General features: G+C 44.6%; 2 protein-coding genes across 16 annotated transcripts in view; one reads left to right on the top strand and one right to left on the bottom strand.

Annotated features, from left to right (window-relative positions):
* Nucleotides 1–9792, top strand: part of LOC307116757 (alpha-actinin-2) — a 54186-nt gene extending 44394 nt beyond the window's left edge. Inside the window, exons 18-23 of one of the 13 annotated variants that reach the window (XR_013815317.1) lie at nucleotides 449–595; nucleotides 3224–3289; nucleotides 6931–7089; nucleotides 8355–8661; nucleotides 8804–9051; nucleotides 9439–9785. Coding sequence is in view for 1 of the 13 variants with exons in the window: in XM_079801117.1 (XP_079657243.1) it covers nucleotides 449–595; nucleotides 3224–3289; nucleotides 6931–7089; nucleotides 8355–8513 (531 nt within the window). In the remaining 12 variants the exon portion in view is untranslated. Of the gene's footprint in view, nucleotides 1–448; nucleotides 596–3223; nucleotides 3290–6930; nucleotides 7090–8354 lie in introns of all 13 variants that reach the window. The other 12 variants (XR_013815319.1, XR_013815320.1, XR_013815321.1 and 9 more) reach the window with 12 other exon arrangements.
* Nucleotides 9793–18795: 9003 nt separating this feature from the next.
* Nucleotides 18796–27534, bottom strand: part of ctbp2l (C-terminal binding protein 2, like) — a gene marked incomplete at its 5' end in the record, with an annotated part of 42156 nt that continues 33417 nt past the window's right edge. For 2 of the 3 annotated variants that reach the window (XM_079845478.1, XM_079845477.1), the window contains 3 exons: nucleotides 18797–19940; nucleotides 25765–25842; nucleotides 26034–26148. In XM_079845478.1, the coding sequence (XP_079701604.1) occupies nucleotides 25776–25842; nucleotides 26034–26148 (182 nt within the window). In that variant the 3' untranslated portion in view covers nucleotides 18797–19940; nucleotides 25765–25775. Of the gene's footprint in view, nucleotides 19941–25764; nucleotides 25843–26033; nucleotides 26149–27534 lie in introns of all 3 variants that reach the window. The other variant, XM_079845476.1, reaches the window with a different exon arrangement.

The raw sequence follows: 27534 nt of genomic DNA, 5'->3' as shown, positions 1-27534 counted from the left end.
GTGCTGTGACGTCACTCCTTCAGTGTGTGACATGGTGTGTGTGTGTGCTGTGACGTCACTCCTTCAGTGTGTGACATGGTGTGTGTGTGTGCTGTGACGTCACTCCTTCAGCGTGTGACATGGTGTGTTTGTGTGTGTGTGCTGTGACGTCACTCCTTCAGCGTGTGACATGGTGTGTGTGTGTGTGTATGCTGTGACGTCACTCCTTCAGTGTGTGACATGGTGTGTGTGTGTTCTGTGACGTCACTCCTTCAGTGTGTGACATGGTGTGTGTGTGTGCTGTGACGTCACTCCTTCAGCGTGTGACATGGTGTGTGTGTGTGTGTATGCTGTGACGTCACTCCTTCAGTGTGTGACATGGTGTGTGTGTGTTCTGTGACGTCACTCCTTCAGTGTGTGACATGGTGTGTGTGTGTTCTGTGACGTCACTCCTTGTGTCTGTCCGCAGCACATCCGCGTGGGATGGGAGTCGCTGCTCACCACGATCGCTCGCACCATCAATGAGATCGAGACTCAGATCCTGACGCGCGACGCCAAGGGAATCAGCCAACAGCAGCTCAACGAGTTCAGATCCTCCTTCACACACTTCGACCGGGTAACGCAAACACACAACATTACTAGTGCGACTGTAACACACAGCAAATGTGTGAAACTAAATCAATTATTCAGCCACAATGCAGTAAAAAAAAACACGTAAACACACTCACAGACACACACACTCAAACACACACACACTCAAACACACACTCACCTAAACACACTCAAGTAAACACACTCACAGACACACACTCAAACACACACTCACCTAAACACACTCACGTAAACACACTCACAGACACACACTCAAACACACACTCACCTAAACACACTCACGTAAACACACTCACAGACAAACACACTCAAACACACACTCACGTAAACACACTCACAGACACACTTGCATACACACACTCACATACACGTAAACACATTCAAACACACACTCACGTAAACAACCTCACAGACACACACACACTCAAACACACGTAAACGCACGCTCACGTAAACGCACTCAAACACACACTCACATAAACAACCTCACAGACACACACACACATACATACACACGTAAACACACTCACAGACAAACACACACACACACACACACACTGAAACATGCACTCACGTAAACACACTCACAGACACACACACTCAAACACACTCACGTAAACACACTCACAGACAAACACACACACACACACTGAAACACGCACTCACGTAAACACACTTACATACACACACACACGTAAACACACTCAAACACTCACGTAAACACACACACATACATACACACACTCACACACGTAAACACACTCACATACATACACACACTCACACAAGTAAACACACTCAAACACACACTCACGTAAACACACTCACATACACACACACTCACGTAAACACACTCACAGACAAACACACACACACACACACACACACACACACACTGAAACACGCACTCACGTAAACACACTCACAGACACACACACTCAAACACACACTCACGTAAACACACTCAGACACACACACTCAAACACACACTCACGTAAACACACTTACACACACACACACACACACGTAAACACACGTAAACACACTCAAACACACACTCACGTAAACACACACACGTAAACACACTCACATACATACACACACTCACACACACACATAAACACACACTCACGTAAACACTCACACACACACACTCAAACACACACTCACCTAAACATACACACTCAAACACACTCACGTAAACACACTCACAGACACACACACACGTAAACACACTCAAACACTGATTTACCAACTTATTCACCTACACACATACACACACACTGTAATACACACACAAATGAACTGCCGTGGCTGTATCAATATAGTAAAATCGAGCTGAAAGACTCTAATAAGATGTTAAAATCAGATCAGACCAGATTTATTGAGCTCTGATAAAACATTCCTGTTCATTTGTTACATTTGTATTGAATTTTGATGATGCTGTTTAACAAAATGTCCATGTTCAGGTTTGACTGGAGTAAAATTAACGCAAAAACTGACACTTCAAATCAACATTTCAAACCAAGAAATCTAAACGTCCTTGAGAATGAAATCCAAATCCACAACTTAATAAAAACGAGTATTTATGACATCGATTCTCTAGTGTTTTTAGACACTTTATGTTGATCTATATATGAAAGACATCAGTTTTTCTTGTTTTACTCCCATCAGACGACACTGATCTTCCTCCAAACACTGGATTCTGAACACACTGCCTCTATTTTAATACTGCTTTAATTGAAAAATAATTAAAATATATATTAGAAAATAATTGTGTATTATTTTCAATAAGGAAAATGGCTAATAAAAACATATATATATATTGCATAGTATCATAAAATACCCTCAAAATTCAAAAATATTATTGAACATAAACCATTTCAAGGCTTCGGTCACTTTTGAGTGTGAATGAGTCGAGTGTGAGCCCTAAACGAAGAGCAGCGGACGGATACACTCCTTTAGTGTTAGTCTTATGATTCTGTGTGTCGTCTTCATTCCACTATGGACGCTTATGGGTAGCAATATTCAATTTGAAATGTAATAAGCTAAATGACAATGCAATATGAAAAATGGGATGCATTTCTGTATTTAAATGTACATTTTCCAATACACATGTTCAACGTTTGGTGCAAAATTATTAATGATTACATTTCAAATTTGGGGAAAATAACATTTAAATGATCATTTTGCTGTAATGTAATGCACAACACATGTAATCAATTAGGCTAACACATTAATTTTAATTTTGCAACTTATAAAGCGTTAAAATATGTATTTTAATTTAAAAATGTAAACTAGGAAATGGTACCAGAGGTTGCACATGTGTATTGGAAAATGTCAATTTAAATACAGAAATTTATGCCATTTTACAAACTGCATTGTCTTTTTGCATATTACATTTCAAATTGAATATTGCATCCCATAATCTTCCACATTTGCCAGGCTCTCGCTGTCTTTCTATGTTGTTAAAATCACATGAAATCTAAAATATACTGATATATACAGGCACTGTATTATGAATATTGTTGGCCCTTTTACAGATCGCTCCTCTAAGTCACTTTGGATGAAAGCGTCTGCTTCATGCATTAATGCAAACTCTCACTCAACCTCTGTGTCTTGATTTCTGCAGAAGAAGAAGGGCGGCATGGAGACGGATGACTTCAGGGCCTGTCTGATCTCTATGGGTTATGATCTGGTAAAACAACACAACAACACATACCAGCCAGCAAACATGTTCAGATGTTCCTGCTCGAATTCAGTTTCTGATATACACCAATTAGGCATAACATTATGACCCAGGTGAGTAACACTGATGATCTCTGTTAGTGGGTGGGATATATTAGGCAGCAAGTGAACATTTTGTCCTCAGAGTTGATGTGTTAGAAGCAGGAAAAATGGACAAGCGTAAGGATTTGAGCGAATTTGACAAGGGCCAGATTGGTGAAAAGTGAAGGACCAGTGGAGAACCGGCCACAGGGTCATGGAGGACCAGTGGAGAACCGGCCACAGGGTCATGAAGAACCAGTGGAGAACCGGCCACAGGGTCATGAAGAACCAGTGGAGAACCGGCCACAGGGTCATGAAGGACCAGTGGAGAACCGGCCACAGGGTCATGAAGAACCAGTGGAGAACCGGCCACAGGGTCATGTAGGACCAGTGGAGAACCGGCCACAGGGTCATGAAGAACCAGTGGAGAACCGGCCACAGGGTCATGTAGGACCAGTGGAGAACCGGCCACAGGGTCATGAAGACCAGTGGAGAACCGGCCACAGGGTCATGAAGAACCAGTGGAGAACCGGCCACAGGGTCATGTAGGACCAGTGGAGAACCGGCCACAGGGTCATGAAGACCAGTGGAGAACCGGCCACAGGGTCATGAAGAACCAGTGGAGAACCGGCCACAGGGTCATGTAGGACCAGTGGAGAACCGGCCACAGGGTCATGAAGGACCAGTGGAGAACCGGCCACAGGGTCATGGAGGACCAGTGGAGAACCAGCCACAGGGTCATGGAGGACCAGTGGAGAACCGGCCACAGGGTCATGAAGGACCAGTGGAGAACCGGCCACAGGGTCATGAAGGACCAGTGGAGAACCGGCCACAGGGTCATGAAGGACCAGTGGAGAACCGGCCACAGGGTCATGAAGGACCAGTGGAGAACCGGCCACAGGGTCATGAAGGACCAGTGGAGAACCGGCCACAGGGTCATGAAGGACCAGTGGAGAACCGGCCACAGGGTCATGAAGGACCAGTGGAGAACCGGCCACAGGGTCATGGAGGACCAGTGGAGAACCGGCCACAGGGTCATGAAGGACCAGTGGAGAACCGGCCACAGGGTCATGAAGGACCAGTGGAGAACCGGCCACAGGGTCATGAAGGACCAGTGGAGAACCGGCCACAGGGTCATGAAGGACCAGTGGAGAACCGGCCACAGGGTCATGAAGGACCAGTGGAGAACCGGCCACAGGGTCATGGAGGACCAGTGGAGAACCGGCCACAGGGTCATGGAGGACCAGTGGAGAACCGGCCACAGGGTCATGGAGGACCAGTGGAGAACCGGCCACAGGGTCATGGAGGACCAGTGGAGAACCGGCCACAGGGTCATGGAGGACCAGTGGAGAACCGGCCACAGGGTCATGGAGGACCAGTGGAGAACCGGCCACAGGGTCATGGAGGACCAGTGGAGAATCGGCCACAGGGTCATGAAGAACCAGTGGAGAACCGGCCACAGGGTCATGAAGAACCAGTGGAGAACCGGCCACAGGGTCATGAAGAACCAGAGGAGAACCGGCCACAGGGTCATGAAGAACCAGTGGAGAGCCGGCCACAGGGTCATGTAGGACCAGTGGAGAACCGGCCACAGGGTCATGAAGAACCAGTGGAGAACCGGCCACAGGGTCATGTAGGACCAGTGGAGAACCGGCCACAGGGTCATGAAGACCAGTGGAGAACCGGCCACAGGGTCATGAAGAACCAGTGGAGAACCGGCCACAGGGTCATGTAGGACCAGTGGAGAACCGGCCACAGGGTCATGAAGACCAGTGGAGAACCGGCCACAGGGTCATGGAGGACCAGTGGAGAACCGGCCACAGGGTCATGGAGGACCAGTGGAGAACCGGCCACAGGGTCATGGAGGACCAGTGGAGAACCGGCCACAGGGTCATGAAGGACCAGTGGAGAACCGGCCACAGGGTCATGGAGGACCAGTGGAGAACCGGCCACAGGGTCATGGAGGACCAGTGGAGAACCGGCCACAGGGTCATGAAGGACCAGTGGAGAACCGGCCACAGGGTCATGGAGGACCAGTGGAGAACCGGCCACAGGGTCATGAAGGACCAGTGGAGAACCGGCCACAGGGTCATGAAGGACCAGTGGAGAACCGGCCACAGGGTCATGAAGGACCAGTGGAGAACCGGCCACAGGGTCATGAAGGACCAGTGGAGAACCGGCCACAGGGTCATGAAGGACCAGTGGAGAACCGGCCACAGGGTCATGAAGGACCAGTGGAGAACCGGCCACAGGGTCATGAAGGACCAGTGGAGAACCGGCCACAGGGTCATGAAGGACCAGTGGAGAACCGGCCACAGGGTCATGAAGGACCAGTGGAGAACCGGCCACAGGGTCATGGAGGACCAGTGGAGAACCGGCCACAGGGTCATGAAGGACCAGTGGAGAACCGGCCACAGGGTCATGAAGGACCAGTGGAGAACCGGCCACAGGGTCATGAAGGACCAGTGGAGAACCGGCCACAGGGTCATGAAGGACCAGTGGAGAACCGGCCACAGGGTCATGGAGGACCAGTGGAGAACCGGCCACAGGGTCATGGAGGACCAGTGGAGAACCGGCCACAGGGTCATGGAGGACCAGTGGAGAACCGGCCACAGGGTCATGGAGGACCAGTGGAGAACCGGCCACAGGGTCATGGAGGACCAGTGGAGAACCGGCTACAGGGTCATGGAGGACCAGTGGAGAACCGGCCACAGGGTCATGGAGGACCAGTGGAGAACCGGCCACAGGGTCATGGAGGACCAGTGGAGAACCGGCCACAGGGTCATGAAGGACCAGTGGAGAACCGGCCACAGGGTCATGGAGGACCAGTGGAGAACCGGCTACAGGGTCATGGAGGACCAGTGGAGAACCGGCCACAGGGTCATGGAGGACCAGTGGAGAACCGGCCACAGGGTCATGGAGGACCAGTGGAGAACCGGCCACAGGGTCATGAAGGACCAGTGGAGAACCGGCCACAGGGTCATGGGCGGCTCATTGATGCCCGTGTGATCAAACAGACGAGCTACTGGAGCTCAAACTACTCCAGAAGTTAATGCTGGTTCTGATAGAAAGGGCTCAGAATACACAGAGCATCTCAGTTTGTTGTGTATGGGGCGGCACAGCCGCTGACCAGTGCCCATGCTGACCCCTGACCCCGCCCAAAGCACCAACAGTGGCCCGTGAGCATCAGAACTGAACCATGGAGCAATGGAAGAAGGTGGCCTGAGTTTGAGGCGTTGACTTGGCCTCCAAATTCCCCAGATCTCAATCCAATCGAGCATCTGTGGGATGATCTGAACAAACAAGTCCAATCCATGGAGGCCCCACCTCACAACTTACAGGACTTAAAGGATCTGCTGCTATCATCTTGGTGCCAGATACCACAGCACACCTTCAGGGGTCTAGAGGAGTCCATGCCTCGCCGGGTCAGCACACAATATTAGGTCATAATGTTATGCCTGATCGGTGTATGTATTTCTGGAACGGAAATATAAACATGCATTTCATTTCTGTGTTGTTTACTGAGAATCTGCCGAGATCTGCAGGAATGATGTTTCTCTGCGTCTGCAGGGTGAAGCCGAGTTTGCGCGGATCATGTGTTTGGTGGATCCCAACGGTTCCGGAAAGGTGACGTTCCAGGCCTTCGTGGACTTCATGACCCGCGAGACCGGAGACACGGACACCTCGGAGCAGGTCGTCGCCTCCTTCAGGATTCTGGCTGCGGATAAGGTCAATAAACACACACGCCTAAAGTTTATTTGCATTAGAGCCCTGCATTTCTGCCCGAGCCCGACGGGCCCCGACTTCTTTACGCCCCTAGGGTCTTCATTTTATATTTTAGACATTCAATAATTAAAAGAAATGAGATGTGCTGCGCTGGTGGAAACAACATGAGACCATGATATCACGAGTCCACAACTGTCCAGACCGGCTCAGTGTTTAGAGGACGGCATACGATACACACATCACCGCAAATGAGTAAAGCAAACCAACACACACACTGCCACAAGTGAAGCTGAAAATAAGCTCAAAAACACAAGCATCTTCATAAACTAATGAGACTAAAGGCTCTAGCAGTGTTTCGGTCGCTCGTTCTCATAATGCGTCTCTGATGTGGAAATGAGCTGAGGAATAAAATACAGCTCATATCTGTTGCTTTCGTTGATATGAACTCCGTTAAATGTGCTTATAGCGCGGGAATTGAAGATCAGATTTATATTCATTTTGCGGAGAGGTGTAAGGCAAGACAACCTGCATGTTTTCTTTATTATTAGTTTAGATTGTGTAGCCCGTTTGGTTGCGATCTGCCTGCCTCATCTTGTCAAAAATGCCTTTTAACTGTGATGGTGGAGATAGAGGCTAAACGTTTAAACGACGCTTTAAGTGTTTATCTGGATTTTATAAGCAAGTCAAGTGTTGATTTGAGAGGCTAAAGCGTTGGTTAACTCACTGTCGGCCACTTGGTCATCACTTTAAAGAACAAAAACTTTAATTTAACAAACAACAAAATGCTTCAAACATTTTTCTAAATTAACTTAATAAAGAAACAAAACGAACTTTGACATTAAAAATAAAACTGAACTATTTTAATGGCTGCAACTAATGTGTAATAGGGAGGATAAAAACAAACAGTCAGACTCGGGCTGATCATTTTGAGTGTCTCGGGCTAGGGCCTAGTTTTGAGCCCCGTGCAGGGCTCTAATTTGCATTAGTTAAAAAATAAACATTTTTAATGAGCGCATTATTTTATTTTGCTTCTTCTTCGCATGTGTTTTGATCCGGAGATTCTGTACTCTTTCAGAAGATGTGTAATAGCGCCCCCTACCGTATAACACGCGGAAAATGGCTAGGAAAGAGTTACATTTATAGGTTAAAACTATGTAATCTAAACGCGTGGGGAATTTATATGCAATTCAAATTTAAATCACATTTAAATGCTTTACACAATCCATAAGCAAACGTGTAATTCTCAGTGTTCTTTCATGTGATTCCAGCCGTATATTCTGATGGATGAACTCCGTCGGGAATTGCCCCCGGAGCAGGCGGAGTACTGCATCTCCAGGATGCCTCCGTATAAAGGACCTGAAGGAGTCCCGGGCGCTTTGGACTACTCGGCGTTCTCTACGGCCCTGTATGGAGAGAGCGACGTCTAGCTGTCCGGAGCACAACATAACACAACACTGCATGTGTGCCATGATAATCCTCCATGTGTGTGATACCCAAGAACAGTTGCTGAAAAAGAAAAAGTGTTTAAAGAGTTTTAGGCATTGCATTTGGATCCGTCAGGCACAGATTTATCAGGTGTCAAAGTCTGAGAGCACTAAATTATGGAGAACATCATGATCATCAGGTTTAGTTCATGTGACGCTGTCTGATACATCGATTTATAATTCTCCAAATCATATTTTGCATGTGGCATGGAATCAATAATTAGTGCTCTCAGACTTTTGGACCGACATGATGATGATGCTGATGTCTTGATCTGTCCTTACAGCTCATAATCAATAGAAAAACATATTATACTGTACTATGAAATGCTTAAAGCGATAATTCACCCAAAAATTTAAATGACCCCATGATTTACTCCCTCAAGTCATCCGAGGTGTGTGTGACATTCTTCTCTCAGACGAACACAATCTGAGTTATATTACTAAAGTCCAGGCTAATCCAAGCTTTATAATGGCAGTAATAGTTGCTCTGTTTTTGAAGTCTATAAAAAGTGCATCTGTCCGTCATATAACTGCTCCACACGGCTCTGGGGTGTTAATAAAGGCCTTCTGAAGCGAATCAATGCGATATTATCCATATTTAAAACTTTATCAAGTAAAGTTTCGGCTGACCGCTTTCCGTGTTCAATTTATGGAAAAAGTTCCTCTAACGCGACCAGGTCCGCTCGTCACGAACACATCTTGAGTTTCAGTTTCAACTTTCAACACTTTTCCACAGAAGGTGGTCGGCCGAAAATTTACTTGATAAAGTTTTAAATATGTATATTTTTCTTACACAAACGCATTGATTCGCTTCAGAAGGCCTTTATTAACACCTCAGAGCCACATGGAGCAGTTATATGATGGACAGATGCACTTTTTATGGACAAATTCTAATGCTTGGATTAGCCTGGACTTTTGTTATATAACTCCGAATGAAGAAGAAGAATGTCATACACACCTAGGATGACTTGAGGGTGAGTGAATCATGGGCTAATTTTAATTTTTGGGTGAACTATCCCTTTAATTAGCAATGGATGGTTATGGGCAGTCATGAATAAAAAAATTGAACATCTCTAAGCTTTTTCTTTTGTTCCAGTAAAAATAGCCAACCATCAAGATAAATTAGTATAAGCCAAATTCTGCAAGTTTTACCTGTTTTTCACTTTTTCAAACAAGTGAAAAAATGTGCCAATGAAACATTAAAGATATATCACAAACAGATCTCACCGCCTGTTGCTTTCTAGGTAAATGTATTTTGAAGGTACAATATGTTAGAGGTGGACATTACAGTTACTTGAGTACTGTACTTAAGTACACTTTTTGAGTATCTGTAATTTACACAAGTATTATTTTTTTCTGGAAACGTATGACTTTAACTTCACTACATTTGAAAGACAAATATCATACTTTAGTCCTCAAAGTCGAAAGTCATTTCTCTAGCAGATCTGAAAGTCAGTGGATGATTTATTTCTTGTTTAAAAGTTGTTTTTTGCAGACAGTTTATCAGTAATCATTCTTGTAGTGTCATGTCGCATGTGAAGTTTCACAACATTTTTTTGAACACTGATCACAAAATGGAAGAAGACTGCTCCTCGGCACAGTGTGTGCATCAATGGCCATACTTAGAAAGTGTGTTTCAGTTTTCTCAAAAGATAAAAGAAGAGTTTAGTTGGCACACACTTGATGCATGTCTCATAAAATGTTCAACAATGTAAACATCTGGGAGAAAGAGAAGAGTAAACAGTTGGGAGAACATCAGATGTGTATCAGAGTGTTGGATCCGTGCATTCAGCCTTAAAGTGACAGCAGCTTTGTAAAGAGCTTTGTACTTTTATACAAGTATTGAAATTATTTTTTTTTGGTAGTCGTATGCTAGCATATCGGGTGGAGCAACACTGACTGGCACCATGGTGGCATAATGTGCATTTATACAACAATGCAACAATAATAAAATAATGCATTGACATAAGAAAAGGAAATTTACTTTTGCTACTGAAGTACTTTTAAAAACAAATACTTCTGTACTTTTACTTAAGTAAAAATCTGTTTTTAGAACTTGTCACTTGTAACGGAGTAATTTTTGACCAGTCGTACTTTTACTTTTACTCAAGTGATAGAGTTGTGTACTTTGTCCACCTCTGTAATATGTAACATCAATGCGTCTTCCAAGATGTGTTTTTGTCTTATCCTGATTCACTATAGTAAGAGTATTATAAGTGTTTATTTTTTAGACCTGACGGGATGCTTTTATCCAAAGCGACTTACAACTGAGGAGTACAAGAAGCAATCCCTCATGAAAAGGCAACGAAACATAAAAAGTGCCTGAAGTACTAATTTATGGACATTACCCAGAGGATCACACACTAGGGCAGGGAAGGAGTAGAGGAAAAAAATTTAAGATGAGGTTAAGTGTTCAGGGAAGAGGTGAGTTTTCAGCTGTCTTTTGAATGTTGTCAGTGATTCTGAAATTTGGATGGAGGTGGAAAGATCGTTCCACCAGCAGGGAATGGGGAATGTAAATGTACTGGTGAGGGATTCTCTGCCTCTCTGTGATGGTACCACGTCCGCCTTAGCTGAGCGAAGGCTTCTAGTGGGGTTATAGACTAGTAAGAGCGAGTCACAGTATGCAGGAGCTGAGCTCGTGGTGGATCTGTAATCAAGCATTAGCGCCTTGAACTTTATGCATCAGAGGTTAGTCTGTGTCAGGGGTTAGTCAGTGTCAGAGGTTAGTCAGTGTCAGAGGTTAGTCTGTGTCAGAGGTTAGTCTGTGTCAGAGGTTAGTCTGTGTCAGGGGTTAGTCTGTGTCAGAGGATAGTCTGTGTCAGAGGATAGTCTGTGTCAGAGGTTAGTCTGTGTCAGAGGTTAGTCTGTGTCAGAGGATAGTCTGTGTCAGAGGATAGTCTGTGTCAGGGGTTAGTCTGTGTCAGAGGTTAGTCTGTGTCAGAGGTTAGTCTGTGTCAGGGGTTAGTCTGTGTCAGGGGTTAGTCTGTGTCAGAGGTTAGTCTGTGTCAGAGGTTAGTCTGTGTCAGGGGTTAGTCTGTGTCAGAGGTTAGTCTGTGTCAGAGGTTAGTCTGTGTCAGGGGTTAGTCTGTGTCAGAGGATAGTCTGTGTCAGAGGATAGTCTGTGTCAGAGGATAGTCTGTGTCAGGGGTTAGTCTGTGTCAGAGGTTAGTCAGTTTCAGAGGTTAGTCAGTGTCAGAGGTTAGTCAGTGTCAGAGGTTAGTCAGTGTCAGGGGTTAGTCAGTGTCAGAGGTTAGTCTGTGTCAGGGGTTAGTCTGTGTCAGAGGTTAGTCAGTGTCAGGGGTTAGTCAGTGTCCGAGGTTAGTCTGTGTCAGGGGTTAGTCTGTGTCAGAGGATAGTCTGTGTCAGAGGATAGTCTGTGTCAGAGGTTAGTCTGTGTCAGGGGTTAGTCTGTGTCAGAGGTTAGTCTGTGTCAGAGGTTAGTCTGTGTCAGGGGTTAGTCTGTGTCAGAGGATAGTCTGTGTCAGAGGATAGTCTGTGTCAGAGGATAGTCTGTGTCAGGGGTTAGTCAGTGTCAGAGGATAGTCTGTGTCAGGGGTTAGTCTGTGTCAGAGGATAGTCTGTGTCAGAGGTTAGTCTGTGTCAGAGGTTAGTCTGTGTCAGGGGTTAGTCTGTGTCAGAGGTTAGTCTGTGTCAGAGGTTAGTCTGTGTCAGGGGTTAGTCTGTGTCAGGGGTTAGTCTGTGTCAGAGGATAGTCAGTGTCAGGGGTTAGTCAGTGTCAGGGGTTAGTCTGTGTCAGGGGTTAGTCAGTGTCAGGGGTTAGTCTGTGTCAGAGGATAGTCTCTGTCAGGGGTTAGTCTGTGTCAGGGGTTAGTTGTTGTCAGAGGTTAGTCTGTTTCAGGGGTTAGTCAGTGTCAGGGGTTAGTCTGTGTCAGAGGATAGTCTGTGTCAGGGGTTAGTCTGTGTCAGGGGTTAGTTGTTGTCAGAGGTTAGTCTGTTTCAGGGGTTAGTCAGTGTCAGGGGTTAGTCTGTGTCAGAGGTTAGTCTGTGTCAGAGGTTGGTCTGTGTCAGGGGTTAGTCTGTGTCAGAGGTTAGTCTGTGTCAGAGGTTAGTCTGTGTCAGGGGTTAGTCTGTGTCAGGGGTTAGTCTGTGTCAGAGGATAGTCAGTGTCAGGGGTTAGTCAGTGTCAGGGGTTAGTCTGTGTCAGGGGTTAGTCAGTGTCAGGGGTTAGTCTGTGTCAGAGGATAGTCTCTGTCAGGGGTTAGTCTGTGTCAGGGGTTAGTTGTTGTCAGAGGTTAGTCTGTTTCAGGGGTTAGTCAGTGTCAGGGGTTAGTCTGTGTCAGAGGATAGTCTGTGTCAGGGGTAAGTCTGTGTCAGGGGTTAGTCAGTGTCAGGGGTTAGTCTGTGTCAGAGGTTAGTCTGTGTCAGAGGTTGGTCTGTGTCAGGGGTTAGTCTGTGTCAGAGGTTAGTCAGTTTCAGAGGTTAGTCAGTGTCAGAGGTTAGTCAGTGTCAGAGGTTAGTCAGTGTCAGGGGTTAGTCAGTGTCAGAGGTTAGTCTGTGTCAGGGGTTAGTCTGTGTCAGAGGTTAGTCAGTGTCAGGGGTTAGTCAGTGTCCGAGGTTAGTCTGTGTCAGGGGTTAGTCAGTGTCAGAGGTTAGTCAGTGTCAGGGGTTAGTCAGTGTCAGAGGTTAGTCTGTGTCAGGGGTTAGTCAGTGTCAGAGGTTAGTCAGTGTCAGGGGTTAGTCAGTGTCAGAGGTTAGTCTGTGTCAGGGGTTAGTCTGTGTCAGGGGTTAGTCAGTGTTAGAGGTTAGTCTGTGTCAGAGGTTAGTCAGTGTCAGAGGTTAGTCTGTGTCAGAGGTTAGTCAGTGTCAGGGGTTAGTCTGTGTCAGAGGTTAGTCAGTGTCAGAGGTTAGTCTGTGTCAGGGGTTAGTCTGTGTCAGGGGTTAGTCTGTGTCAGAGGTTAGTCTGTGTCAGGGGTTAGTCTGTGTCGGGTTAGTCTGTGTCAGGGGTTAGTCTGTGTCGGGTTAGTCAGTGTCAGAGGTTAGTCTGTGTCAGTGGTTAGTCAGGGGTTAGTCTGTGTCAGGGGTTAGTCTGTGTCAGAGGTTAGTCTGTGTCAGTGGTTAGTCAGGGGTTAGTCTGTGTCAGAGGTTAGTCTGTGTCAGAGGTTAGTCTGTGTCGTTAGTCTGTGTCAGGGGTTAGTCTGTGTCAGGGGTTAGTCAGTGCCAGGGGTTAATCTGTGTCAGAGGTTAGTCAGTGTCAGGGGTTAGTCTGTGTCAGAGGATAGTCTGTGTCAGGGGTTAGTCTGTGTCAGGGGTTAGTCAGTGTCAGGGGTTAGTATGTGTCAGAGGTTAGTCTGTGTCAGAGGATAGTCTGTGTCAGAGGATAGTCAGTGTCAGGGGTTAGTCAGTGTCAGGGGTTAGTCTGTGTCAGGGGTTAGTCAGTGTCAGGGGTTAGTCTGTGTCAGAGGATAGTCTCTGTCAGGGGTTAGTCTGTGTCAGGGGTTAGTTGTTGTCAGAGGTTAGTCTGTTTCAGGGGTTAGTCAGTGTCAGGGGTTAGTCTGTGTCAGAGGATAGTCTGTGTCAGGGGTTAGTCTGTGTCAGGGGTTAGTTGTTGTCAGAGGTTAGTCTGTTTCAGGGGTTAGTCAGTGTCAGGGGTTAGTCTGTGTCAGAGGTTAGTCTGTGTCAGAGGTTGGTCTGTGTCAGGGGTTAGTCTGTGTCAGAGGTTAGTCAGTTTCAGAGGTTAGTCAGTGTCAGAGGTTAGTCAGTGTCAGAGGTTAGTCAGTGTCAGGGGTTAGTCAGTGTCAGAGGTTAGTCTGTGTCAGGGGTTAGTCTGTGTCAGAGGTTAGTCAGTGTCAGGGGTTAGTCAGTGTCCGAGGTTAGTCTGTGTCAGGGGTTAGTCAGTGTCAGAGGTTAGTCAGTGTCAGGGGTTAGTCAGTGTCAGAGGTTAGTCTGTGTCAGGGGTTAGTCAGTGTCAGAGGTTAGTCAGTGTCAGGGGTTAGTCAGTGTCAGAGGTTAGTCTGTGTCAGGGGTTAGTCTGTGTCAGGGGTTAGTCAGTGTTAGAGGTTAGTCTGTGTCAGAGGTTAGTCAGTGTCAGAGGTTAGTCTGTGTCAGAGGTTAGTCAGTGTCAGGGGTTAGTCTGTGTCAGAGGTTAGTCAGTGTCAGAGGTTAGTCTGTGTCAGGGGTTAGTCTGTGTCAGGGGTTAGTCTGTGTCAGAGGTTAGTCTGTGTCAGGGGTTAGTCTGTGTCGGGTTAGTCTGTGTCAGGGGTTAGTCTGTGTCGGGTTAGTCAGTGTCAGAGGTTAGTCTGTGTCAGTGGTTAGTCAGGGGTTAGTCTGTGTCAGGGGTTAGTCTGTGTCAGAGGTTAGTCTGTGTCAGTGGTTAGTCAGGGGTTAGTCTGTGTCAGAGGTTAGTCTGTGTCAGAGGTTAGTCTGTGTCGTTAGTCTGTGTCAGGGGTTAGTCTGTGTCAGGGGTTAGTCAGTGCCAGGGGTTAATCTGTGTCAGAGGTTAGTCAGTGTCAGGGGTTAGTCTGTGTCAGAGGATAGTCTGTGTCAGGGGTTAGTCTGTGTCAGGGGTTAGTCAGTGTCAGGGGTTAGTATGTGTCAGAGGTTAGTCTGTGTCAGAGGTTAGTCTGTGTCAGGGGTTAGTCTGTGTCAGAGGTTAGTCTGTGTCAGAGGTTAGTCAGTGTCAGGGGTTAGTCTGTGTCAGGGGTTAGTCAGTGTCAGGGGTTAGTCAGTGTCAGAGGTTAGTCTGTGTCAGGGGTTAGTCTGTGTCAGAGGTTAGTCTGTGTCGTTAGTCTGTGTCAGAGGTTAGTCTGTGTCAGAGGTTAGTCTGTGTCAGAGGTTAGTCTGTGTCAGGGGTTAGTCTGTGTCAGAGGTTAGTCAGTGTCAGGGGTTAGTCAGTGTCAGGGGTTAGTCAGTGTCAGAGGTTAGTCTGTGTCAGAGGTTAGTCTGTGTCAGAGGTTAGTCTGTGTCGTTAGTCTGTGTCAGAGGTTAGTCTGTGTCAGAGGTTAGTCTGTGTCAGAGGTTAGTCTGTGTCAGGGGTTAGTCTGTGTCAGAGGTTAGTCAGTGTCAGGGGTTAGTCAGTGTCAGGGGTTAGTCAGTGTCAGAGGTTAGTCTGTGTCAGAGGTTAGTCTGTGTCAGAGGTTAGTCTGTGTCGTTAGTCTGTGTCAGAGGTTAGTCTGTGTCAGAGGTTAGTCTGTGTCAGAGGTTAGTCTGTGTCAGGGGTTAGTCAGTGTCAGGGGTTAGTCAGTGTCAGAGGTTAGTCTGTGTCAGGGGTTAGTCTGTGTCAGAGGTTAGTCTGTGTCAGGGGTTAGTCTGTGTCAGGGGTTAGTCTGTGTCAGAGGTTAGTCTGTGTCAGAGGTTAGTCTGTGTCAGAGGTTAGTCTGTGTCAGAGGTTAGTCTGTGTCAGGGGTTAGTCTGTGTCAGAGGATAGTCTGTGTCAGAGGTTAGTCTGTGTCAGAGGTTAGTCTGTGTCAGAGGTTAGTCTGTGTCAGGGGTTAGTCTGTGTCAGAGGATAGTCTGCGTCAGAGGTTAGTCTGTGTCAGGGGTTAGTCTGTGTCAGGGGTTAGTCTGTGTCAGAGGATAGTCTGTGTCAGGGGTTAGTCAGTGTCAGAGGATAGTCTGCGTCAGAGGTTAGTCTGTGTCAGAGGTTAGTCTGTGTCAGAGGTTAGTCTGTGTCAGAGGTTAGTCTGTGTCAGGGGTTAGTCTGTGTCAGGGGTTAGTCTGTGTCAGAGGATAGTCTGCGTCAGAGGTTAGTCTGTGTCAGGGGTTAGTCTGTGTCAGAGGATAGTCTGTGTCAGGGGTTAGTCAGTGTCAGAGGATAGTCTGTGTCAGGGGTTAGTCAGTGTCAGAGGATAGTCTGCATCAGAGGTTAGTCTGTGTCAGAGGTTAGTCTGTGTCAGAGGTTAGTCTGTGTCAGAGGTTAGTCTGTGTCAGGGGTTAGTCTGTGTCAGAGGTTAGTCAGTGTCAGAGGTTAGTCTGTGTAAGAGGTTAGTCTGTGTCAGAGGTTAGTCTGTGTCAGGGGTTAGTCTGTGTCAGAGGTTAGTTGTGTCAGGGGTTAGTCTGTGTCAGAGGTTAGTCAGTGTCAGAGGTTAGTCTGTGTAAGAGGTTAGTCTGTGTCAGAGGTTAGTCTGTGTCAGGGGTTAGTCTGTGTCAGAGGTTAGTCTGTGTCAGGGGTTAGTCTGTGTCAGGGGTTAGTCAGTGTCAGAGGTTAGTCTGTGTCAGAGGTTAGTCTGTGTCAGAGGTTAGTCTGTGTCAGGGGTTAGTCTGTGTCAGAGGTTAGTCTGTGTCAGAGGTTAGTCAGTGTCAGGGGTTAGTCAGTGTCAGAGGTTAGTCTGTGTCAGAGGTTAGTCTGTGTCAGAGGTTAGTCTGTGTTGTTAGTCTGTGTCAGAGGTTAGTCTGTGTCAGAGGTTAGTCTGTGTCAGAGGTTAGTCTGTGTCAGAGGTTAGTCTGTGTCAGGGGTTAGTCTGTGTCAGAGGTTAGTCAGTGTCAGGGGTTAGTCAGTGTCAGGGGTTAGTCAGTGTCAGAGGTTAGTCTGTGTCAGAGGTTAGTCTGTGTCAGAGGTTAGTCTGTGTCGTTAGTCTGTGTCAGAGGTTAGTCTGTGTCAGAGGTTAGTCTGTGTCAGAGGTTAGTCTGTGTCAGGGGTTAGTCAGTGTCAGGGGTTAGTCAGTGTCAGAGGTTAGTCTGTGTCAGAGGTTAGTCTGTGTCAGAGGTTAGTCTGTGTCAGAGGTTAGTCTGTGTCAGGGGTTAGTCTGTGTCAGAGGTTAGTCTGTGTCAGGGGTTAGTCTGTGTCAGAGGTTAGTCTGTGTCAGGGGTTAGTCTGTGTCAGGGGTTAGTCAGTGTCAGAGGTTAGTCTGTGTCAGAGGTTAGTCTGCGTCAGAGGTTAGTCTGTGTCAGAGGATAGTCTGCGTCAGAGGTTAGTCTGTGTCAGAGGTTAGTCTGCGTCAGAGGTTAGTCTGCGTCAGAGGTTAGTCTGCGTCAGAGGTTAGTCTGTGTCAGAGGATAGTCTGTGTCAGAGGATAGTCAGTGTCAGGGGTTAGTCAGTGTCAGGGGTTAGTCTGCGTCAGAGGTTAGTCTGCGTCAGAGGTTAGTCAGTGTCAGAGGTTAGTCTGTGTCAGAGGTTAGTCTGTGTCAGAGGTTAGTCTGTGTCAGAGGATAGTCTGTGTCAGAGGTTAGTCTGTGTCAGGGGTTAGTCTGTGTCAGAGGTTAGTCTGTGTCAGAGGATAGTCTGTGTCAGGGGTTAGTCTGTGTCAGAGGTTAGTCTGTGTCAGAGGTTAGTCTGTGTCAGAGGTTAGTCTGTGTCAGAGGATAGTCTGTGTCAGAGGTTAGTCTGTGTCAGGGGTTAGTCTGTGTCAGAGGTTAGTCTGTGTCAGAGGTTAGTCTGTGTCAGAGGTTAGTCTGTGTCTGTGTCAGAGGTTAGTCTGTGTCAGAGGTTAGTCTGTGTCAGAGGTTAGTCTGTGTCAGAGGTTAGTCTGTGTCAGAGGTTAGTCTGTGTCAGAGGTTAGTCTGTGTCAGAGGATAGTCAGTGTCAGGGGTTAGTCTGTGTCAGAGGTTAGTCTGTGTCAGAGGATAGTCTGTGTCAGAGGATAGTCTGTGTCAGAGGTTAGTCTGTGTCAGAGGTTAGTCTGTGTCAGAGGTTAGTCTGTGTCAGAGGTTAGTCTGTGTCAGAGGTTAGTCTGTGTTGTTAGTCTGTGTCAGAGGTTAGTCTGTGTCAGAGGTTAGTCTGTGTCAGAGGTTAGTCTGTGTCAGAGGTTAGTCTGTGTCAGAGGATAGTCTGTGTCAGAGGTTAGTCTGTGTCAGAGGATAGTCTGTGTCAGAGGATAGTCTGTGTCAGAGGTTAGTCTGTGTCAGGGGTTAGTCTGTGTCAGGGGTTAGTCTGTGTCAGAGGATAGTCAGTGTCAGGGGTTAGTCTGTGTCAGAGGTTAGTCTGTGTCAGAGGTTAGTCTGTGTCAGAGGTTAGTCTGTGTCAGAGGATAGTCAGTGTCAGGGGTTAGTCTGTGTCAGAGGTTAGTCTGTGTCAGAGGTTAGTCTGTGTCAGAGGATAGTCAGTGTCAGGGGTTAGTCTGTGTCAGGGGTTAGTCTGTGTCAGAGGTTAGTCTGTGTCAGAGGATAGTCAGTGTCAGGGGTTAGTCTGTGTCAGAGGTTAGTCTGTGTCAGAGGTTAGTCTGTGTCAGAGGTTAGTCTGTGTCAGAGGTTAGTCTGTGTCAGAGGTTATCTCTTCCAATAATTTGCAATAAAGCATTAATACAACCAGTCCGGCAAAACAATGTTTTGAACCTGCATGTTTTATTTGATCTGATGCTAAATGTTCACCTTGTACAAGGAACAAATACAAATAATCACAATAAAACAAACAACCTCCCACTTTTGCTTGTGTGAGAATCAGGTCTGGCTTTTCTCTGACAAACACCCTTCAATAGAACAAACCAAAGAAAAGAGACACGACATGGGAGGGCCACACTCGACTATGATTACAGGAACATTGATCTAGGGCAATAGAAACCTACCAGATTTTTTTTTTATATTCTTGAAATGCGTAACAATGAGATGTCACTTTATAAAAATACTAACATGAGAAAAACAGCAAAGAGAAAATATGCAGATCATCTGTATTCATTTGCAACATTTTTGACAAGATTTGGTGGAGATGAAAGAAAAATTGTGACGGTGTGATTTTCCTGAGTCGTACAGCGGAATGAAGCCGATGTGAATCAGCAGCAGAGGCAGAAACTAAAAACTCACAGAGTATAAAATACCAAATGACCTTCATCTAAACATCATCTTCATCCTCTGCTGGAACTCTGAACCAGAACGACAAACTGTTCATTAATAGACGTCACAGTTTGATGAACAGATACACAAACAAATCACACGTGAGAAATATTTTGGATTTTCACTCCTTGGCTAAAGTCTGAGAGCCCAGGCCAATCAGAGCAGAGCACTGAGCTGTCAATCATCCTGATGGATGGATCAGTGGGCGTGGCTTTGACTTGCGTCCTATTGCCTGATTTGTTTAAATTATTCACACTTAAGAGATGAAAAAAACAGGCAAGATTGTGAAAAGAAACACGTCAAACTAACAAACTCCATTCAAACTCCATTGTGTTTCTGTTGATGGATGTAAAAGTGTCCAATGAGAGACGCTGTGCTGCAGTCACATGACCAAAACATCCTCCAAAATGTAAAGAGGTGGAGATATCAGTCTGTAAAGTTCCTCTTATGTGGCGTAACAGTCCGTGTGTGTGTGTGTGTGTGAGATGATGCTAATGCTATTGCTCGGTCAGGTGTTCTCTGCTCTCTCCGTGTTTGGAGGGCTGGTTTGGGGACGGCGTCTGTGATGGATGGGTCACTGGGACCAGACCCTCCAAACCCACTGGGACGCCTCCTGACGCCGCTCCGACCATACCTGATGGGAACCTGCGGGAGAGGGCAAAGGTCACCATACAGACATGTAACATGCACTATACAGTGTTATGAAAATGGGCAGTCAGGACATGTATCTAACAGTGTTGGGTTAGGAAGAAACTCAAATAAAATTAAAGCTTGTTTACGGTTAGCCAGGAAAGTTATTTTAACGTTGTTCTAATGTTGTTCTAACGTTCCCAAGCAAGTTGCTAGACTTTTGCCAAATTCATGCCAGAAACATGTTAATGCAGGGTAACAACATGCTAATTTACTCTATCAACATTAGGGCTGTAACGATTTGACCAAAAATAAAAACCTCGATTAATTGAACATTTTACCACATTTACGATTAATGAACGATTATTGTGCTTTTTTTTTTTTCTACCATTAAAGGTGGATTTTTTTTTTCTAATGAAAAATTGCATTTCTTTATGATTTTAAAACACTTGAAGGAAACGGTTGACTTTCAGCAGTTATTGATGTCTATGTTTGTTGTACATCAGATACAGATAAATTAACACAGTAGGCCTACATTACATTTATCTGAATGCATTAATGAGAGAGTGATTGTGTGTGAATTACTCATACTGTCTCTATTCATTATGAAGCTGTGGTTTGTACTTACTTCAAAGGTATTAAAATATATGCATATAACGGTTGAGTTTCTAAGCTACTTTAGTGCCTTTAGTCACAGGACAGTGTTGACACTGTGTTTCTGCGTTTTTCTTTAAATGTTCAAACTGGCAAGCCTTTAAACGCATTTACTTGACAAACATTATGAGCACGAAAGTGAAAGCGGCTTCGAGGCTTGCGCGCGCCGTCTGTGTGTGTGTGTCAGCGCGTAGGCTATAAGAACGGCGATTAACTGACCTGTATATAAACTGTGTAAAACATGCAGTTACTATAGTGATAGCAACATGCTAGTTTATTCTAACAATATGTTAAAACATATTAGCAATGTTAAAATCAACAAAGTCATGCTAACATGTTAAAAAGGGCTAGCAACATGTTAAATCATGTAAGCAATGTGTTCAAATCTGTTGATTAATGCTAACATGCAAATTCATGCAAGCAAAATGCTAAATCATGTTAACGTTAAATCATGCTAGCAACAGGCGTATTCATGCTAATAGCATGCTAATTCTAACAATATGTTAAAACATATTAGCAATGTTAAAATCTGTAAAGTCAAGCTAACATGTTAAAATAGACTAGCAAAATGCTAAATCATGTTAGTATGTGTTCATATCTGTTAATTAATGCTAACATGCAAATTCATCATGTTAAAACATGCTAAAATGTGCTAGCAACATGCAAAAGCATGCTAACAAAATGATATGTCATGCTAGTAACATGCTAATTAATGCTATCAAAATGCTTAATAATGTACAAAATGCTAGCAGCATAATGTTAAAACATGTTAGCAAAATGCTAAATCATGCTAACGACAGAATGATTAATGCTATGAGTATGCCGGATTTAATCATCTGTTAAATATAAATGCCACATTCACCTCGTGTAATTAATAATCTCCTCAACAACTGACTGCAGATTAGTTTCACACACACAATATCTGAGTCATTCCACGAAACCAGTAGAATTTGAGTCCCTCTGACCTTTTTAAGTGTATTTTATCTATTGGGTCACCAAAATCTATTTTTAAAAGCTTTTTGTATAAATTGAAATGTCTCCTTTAATAAAGTTTAAAAAACATGACATCAATTTTATCTTTATATTAGAAATTATCTTGTTTTTTCAGTTGACACCACCTATTTTGTCACGTCCCTCATGGCCTTCTATGAAAGTGTACTTGGGATATGAATAATAAAATTAGAAAAAAGTCCATACATTTTGCCATAACCATAAATATCTATCTTAGCTTTTTAGCTGGTAATGTTTTTTTTCTAAGCAAATAAATTATTATTCATTAAAATCACATTATTTAGTTCCGTACCTCAGTAACCCCTCAACCCCGTTACACACATCATTCTCCCCCCATAAAAATAATGAATTGATCCTTACGTGACATCAACAACTGGAAGTGACATCATATAAGTCTTCTGAACAACATTGTGTGCAGACACAGGTAAATTACCACCTTCTCTTATAATTATAACTTATTTATATTGTGATATTGTGGTTGTCAAGCTTAACGACTCAACCCCGTTACATCAAATAAAGATAGAAAACTATTACTTGTGAAAATGAACTTTGTTATTTTAACAATATACATGATTTCTTAATATCATGCATGCCAAGTGCTCTCCTGTTACTCACTACATGTAGAGCAGTGGCCATTTTGAGCAAAAAATCACAACCCCGTCACACTCAACCCCGTTACTTCTTCGATCATAACGGGGTTGTGAGATTGGGATGGGGTTGTGTTTAACACTTTGGTTCTGAAGTTATCCAGTAATTTAAATTAATTATTATATTTGATCAAAAGTCTTTTACCACAGGCATATGTTGAGTGTAGTAATGTCAATGTTAAAGCTGTGTGTGTGTGTGTGTGTGTGTGTGTGTATGTGTGTGTGTGTGTGTGTGTGTGTGTGTGTGTGTGTGTGTGTGTGTGTGTGTGTGTGTGTGTGTGTGTGTGTGTGTGTGTGTGTGTGTGTGTGTGTGTGTGTGTGTGTGTGTGTGTGCATAATGTGTGTTCTGCCTAGATTTTCACATCTCAATGTTAAGTATTGCTCTGAAAGAATGTTTGATTTAATGATTTAAACATCTACAGACATCTATGAGTCTGAGATGGCACCGACAACAGCAGCAGAAAGGCAGAGGCAGTATCGTGCATGCCTAAATGCTGATCCTGAAAAAAGGGAGAAATACCTGAAGAATGAGCGCCAGAGATGGAGAAAAAAATGTAGAGACAGGGAAAAAGAAAGGAATCAATGAGATGAGTGAAAGACAACAGCGGTTGAAGCGTAGAAAGTGGAGAGAAGCTTACAAAAGAAGCAAGGAGAGGAGAGAAGCACTGAAGAACTTAAAGGGTTCGTTCACCCGAAAATGAAAATTCTGTCATTAATGACTTACCCTCATGTCGTTCGGCACCCGTCAGACCTCCGTTCATCTTCAGACACAAATGAAGATATTTTAGCTGAAATCTGATGGCTCTGAAAGGCCTCCATTGACTTCCATTCACTTTACACTCTCAAGACCCTTAAAAGGCACTAAAGACGTCGTTACAAAGTCCATCTCACTACAGCGGCTCTACAATAACTTTATGAAGACGAGAATAGTTTTTGTGCCCAAAAAAAACCTAAATAACGACTTATATAGTGATGACGATTTCAAAACACGGCCTCATGAAGCTTCGAAGCGTTATGAATCAGTGAGTCGTGTTTTGAAATCGTCATCACTATATAAGTCGTTATTTAGTTTTTTTTTGCGCACAAAATCTATTCTCGCCGATTCATAAAGTTATTTTAGAACCACTGTAGTGAGATGGACTTTGTAACGACGTCTTTCGTACCTTTTAAGGGTCTTGAGAGTGTAAAGTGCATTGTGCCAATGGCCTTTCAGAGCCATCAGATTTCAACTAAAATATCTTCATTTGTGTTTCGAAGATGAACGGAGGTCTGACGAGTGTCGAACGACATGAGGGGAAGTCATTAATGACAGAATTTTCATTTTTGGGTGAACTAACCCTTTAACCACTCCTCCACAAAGTCCAGATCATGCCCCAAGACAGTATCCACAGCCAGAATCTTCAAGGTAGAGCAATGAGCGGTTAAGAGTGTTGGTAAATGACTAGGCTGAGTGATAGAAAGTGTTAGAAAATTAAACGTGTAGTTAAAGGTGCAGTGTGTAAATTTTAACGGCATCTAGTGGTGAGGTTGTGAATTGCAACAGCACACTGCTCACCCCTCCCTTTCGAAGCTCATAGAGAAGCTACGGTGGCGACACAGGACAAAGATGCCGTCATCTGAGACAGCAGAGAGTAGCTAACGCTCTGTAGAGCAGTTTGTCCGTTTAGGGTTACACAGTGCACCTTTAATAAAAGTACTATTAGTTGTTTAAGTTTACATTTACATTTACATTTACATTTAGTCATTTAGCAGACGCTTTTATCCAAAGCGACTTACAAATGAGAGCAATAGAAGCAACTAGAACAGTCAAGGGCTACAGTATGCAAGTGCTGTAACAAGTCTCAGTTAATCTAACACAGAACACACAACTTTTTTTTTTTTTTTTTTTTTTTTTTTTTTTTTTTTTAAATAAATTAGACAGACAGAAAATGAATCGAATGGAATGTTAAGTGCTATTCTTGATTGGTTGTATGTTATCGTTTTACTGACTGAAAAACCATCTGATTGATAGCTGCTCGTCGTTTTGACAGCCATCCACCAGATTCCTTTTTTCTGGGCCAGACTTTGAATGCCACAAAGCACACGCACACACACACACACACACACACACACACACACACACACACACACACACACACACACACACACACACACACACACACACACACACACACACACACACACACACACACACACACACACACACACACACACACACACACACACACACACACACACACACACACACACACACACACACACACACACACACACACACACACACACACACACACACACACACACACACACACACACACACACACACTATACTGTGTTATTGTGTACATTTATTGTTTTCCTGCAGTTGGGTTAATAAAACTCAGTTCAATTGCAATTTATATCTGTTGTCTTTCTTGGTTACATTATGAAATAGTGTTTGTAGAAAATATTTAATTGAATTTGAGTAACTGAGTAACTATTTGTATGTCAAGCTGTATTTGTCTCTTCAACTCCGTTACCACATTCAACCCTGTTACCCCAGTCTCAACCCCGTCACACCTACATTTTTTTAATTTTTTTTATTAAGTGTATAAAAAAGTAAATACATTTTTGTTGAACTCAATCTGAAATGTTCAGAGCAATCATAACAATACTGATTTTAGTTAAAATTCTGAAGTTAAGATGCATCTTTGATCCAAAATGATGAGGTTCCTGTTACAAAAAGGGCCCATTTCAGACTTTAGTACAGCAAAAGTATGATATTTTATGCAACTTTTATATTTAAAATTACTGAATTAGCGTGAGGGACATCTGATTAATAGGAAAATGTTGATTTCATTACAAATACATTATATAATCGCATTCAGAGAGCTCCCATCGTGTCCATAACGGGGTTGAGGATTAATAGTGCCCATATCTTGAAAAAGTAACCAATAATAATAGGGATTTGATGCCTGAGATGGGAAAATATATTTTTCTGCAAGTTAAGTATGTCATTTATGTTGTGGGGTGTTTAGAAAAGTAATACATTTTAGTAAAAAATCTAAAAATGTGTAAGCCCAAATCGTACCGGTTTCGTGGAATGACTCATCTGTGTTTATTAATCAGGGTTTGAATTGATGATGAAAGACAAATGAATAGAAATAAAACTTTGAGTGGAATTAGGCCTGAAACATACTTTATACACTCTTCATTTCTAGCATGTGCAGTAATCTAGTTTACACTTGTCTATGGCAGGTTGCATGGATACACGTGTGTGTGTTAAATGAATAAATGATGTACTGCATCAAGTTCTGAGCGTTTGTTTCTGACCCAAAGCCTTAAAGATGTAGATCTCTATAGAGTTTAGAGAAGCAGGGCTGCATGAGAGCATCTGTTAAACTGATACACTGAGGGAGAGAGAGAGAGAGAGAGAGAGAGAGAGAGAGAGAGAGGGAGAGAGAGAGAGAGAGAGAGAGAGAGAGAGAGAGAGAGAGAGAGAGAGAGAGAGGGAGAGAGATGGGCATCTGTCGTTCTTCAGTGTTTACCTGCTCTTGGTTTAGGCATTGATTTTGTCTTGGGGGGCGGAGCCGGTCGTGATGGCGTGCATGGATTGGTTGACTTGGCTGCGTGAGAGAAGCAGATGGGGGCGGGGCTCAGAGTTAAACTCAGTGTGGGGGCGGAGCTTACAGGGTTTTCAGCGCTAATTATTCATGATGAACATGTAATGGTGACACAAACGTAAATCAAACGATTCTGATAATGAATAATGTGCCTGATGAAGGTTGAGCAGCAGCGCAGGAAGTGTGTGTTGTACCTGTATGTGGCGCCGTTGAGCTCGGGATGAACCTGTTGCTCCATCAGTCCCCAGGAGCCCGAGGACACGAAGAACTCCTTATTAACGCAGTTCCTCAGACTGTCTGGGATACGACCTGAGAGACGAGAGATCCATCACATCAACACACCTTCATCATGTTCACTCTAAAGACATGCACACACTCATGGACCAACAGTTGGGTTGTCCATATTTGACCCAACCATAGGTGGAAACAACCCAGTGTTCTCAAATGTGACTATATCATCGTCCAGCTCTGATCTGTGGCTATAAAGCATTAAGATATTATAAACATTAACTTCATCATTTGATGTAACGCTGGTATAAACCTGACGTGAAGCTACATTAAAAAGTGATTGGATAACTGGAGGAACCAGCGGACCAATGGCATCGCAGCATCTCAAATGTTGGTTTGGTCAAAGTCAGAGTGATTTGGTTTAACACCAGCATCAGAACATGACAGCATTTACTGTGTGTGTGTGTGTGTGTGTTTCATCTGGCGCACTGAGTGTGTGTGTGTCTCACCTGACGCTCCGAGTGTGTGTGTGTGTGTGTGTGTGTGTGTGTTTCACCTGACGTTCAGTGTGTGTGTTTGTATTTCGCCTGACGCACTGAGACGTCACTCATTTATGATGTGTGTGTCTCACCTGACGCTCTGAGTGTGTGTGTGTGTGTGTGTGTTAGTGTGTTTCACCTGACGCTCTGAGTGTGTGTGTGTATTTCGCCTGACGCACTGAGACGTCACTCATTTATGATGTGTGTGTGTGTCTCACCTGATGCTCTGAGTGTGTGTGAGTGTGTTTCGCCTGACGCACTGAGACGCCACTCATTTATGATGTGTGTGTCTCACCTGACGCTCTGAGTGTGTGTGTGTGTGTGTGTGAGTGTGTTTCACCTGACGCTCTGAGTGTGTGTGTGTATTTCGCCTGACGCACTGAGACGTCACTCATTTATGATGTGTGTGTGTGTCTCACCTGATGCTCTGAGTGTGTGTGAGTGTGTTTCGCCTGACGCACTGAGTGTGTGTGTGTCTCACCTGACGCTCCGAGTGTGTGTGTGTGTGTGTGTGTGTGTGTGTTTCACCTGACGCTCTGAGTGTGTGTGTGTATTTCGCCTGACGCACTGAGACGTCACTCATTTATGATGTGTGTGTGTGTCTCACCTGATACTCTGAGTGTGTGTGAGTGTGTTTCGCCTGACGCACTGAGACGCCACTCATTTATGATGTGTGTGTGTGTCTCACCTGACGCTCTGAGTGTGTGTGTGTGTCTCACCTGACGCACTGAGTGTGTGTGTGTGTGTGTCTCACCTGACGCTCTGAGTGTGTGTGTGTGTGTTTCGCCTGACGCACTGAGACGTCACTCATTTATGATGTGTGTGTCTCACCTGATGCTCTGAGTGTGTGTGTGTGTGTGTGTGTGTGTGAGTGTGTTTCGCCTGACGCACTGAGACGCCACTCATTTATGATGTGTGTGTGTGTCTC

The sequence above is a fragment of the Gobio gobio genome, assembly GCF_949357685.1.
Source record: "Gobio gobio genome assembly, chromosome: 20".
Classification (NCBI taxonomy): domain Eukaryota; kingdom Metazoa; phylum Chordata; class Actinopteri; order Cypriniformes; family Gobionidae; genus Gobio; species Gobio gobio.
The sequence above is the reverse complement of the archived record's forward strand: the minus strand, read 5'-3'. Positions and strand labels throughout refer to the sequence as shown.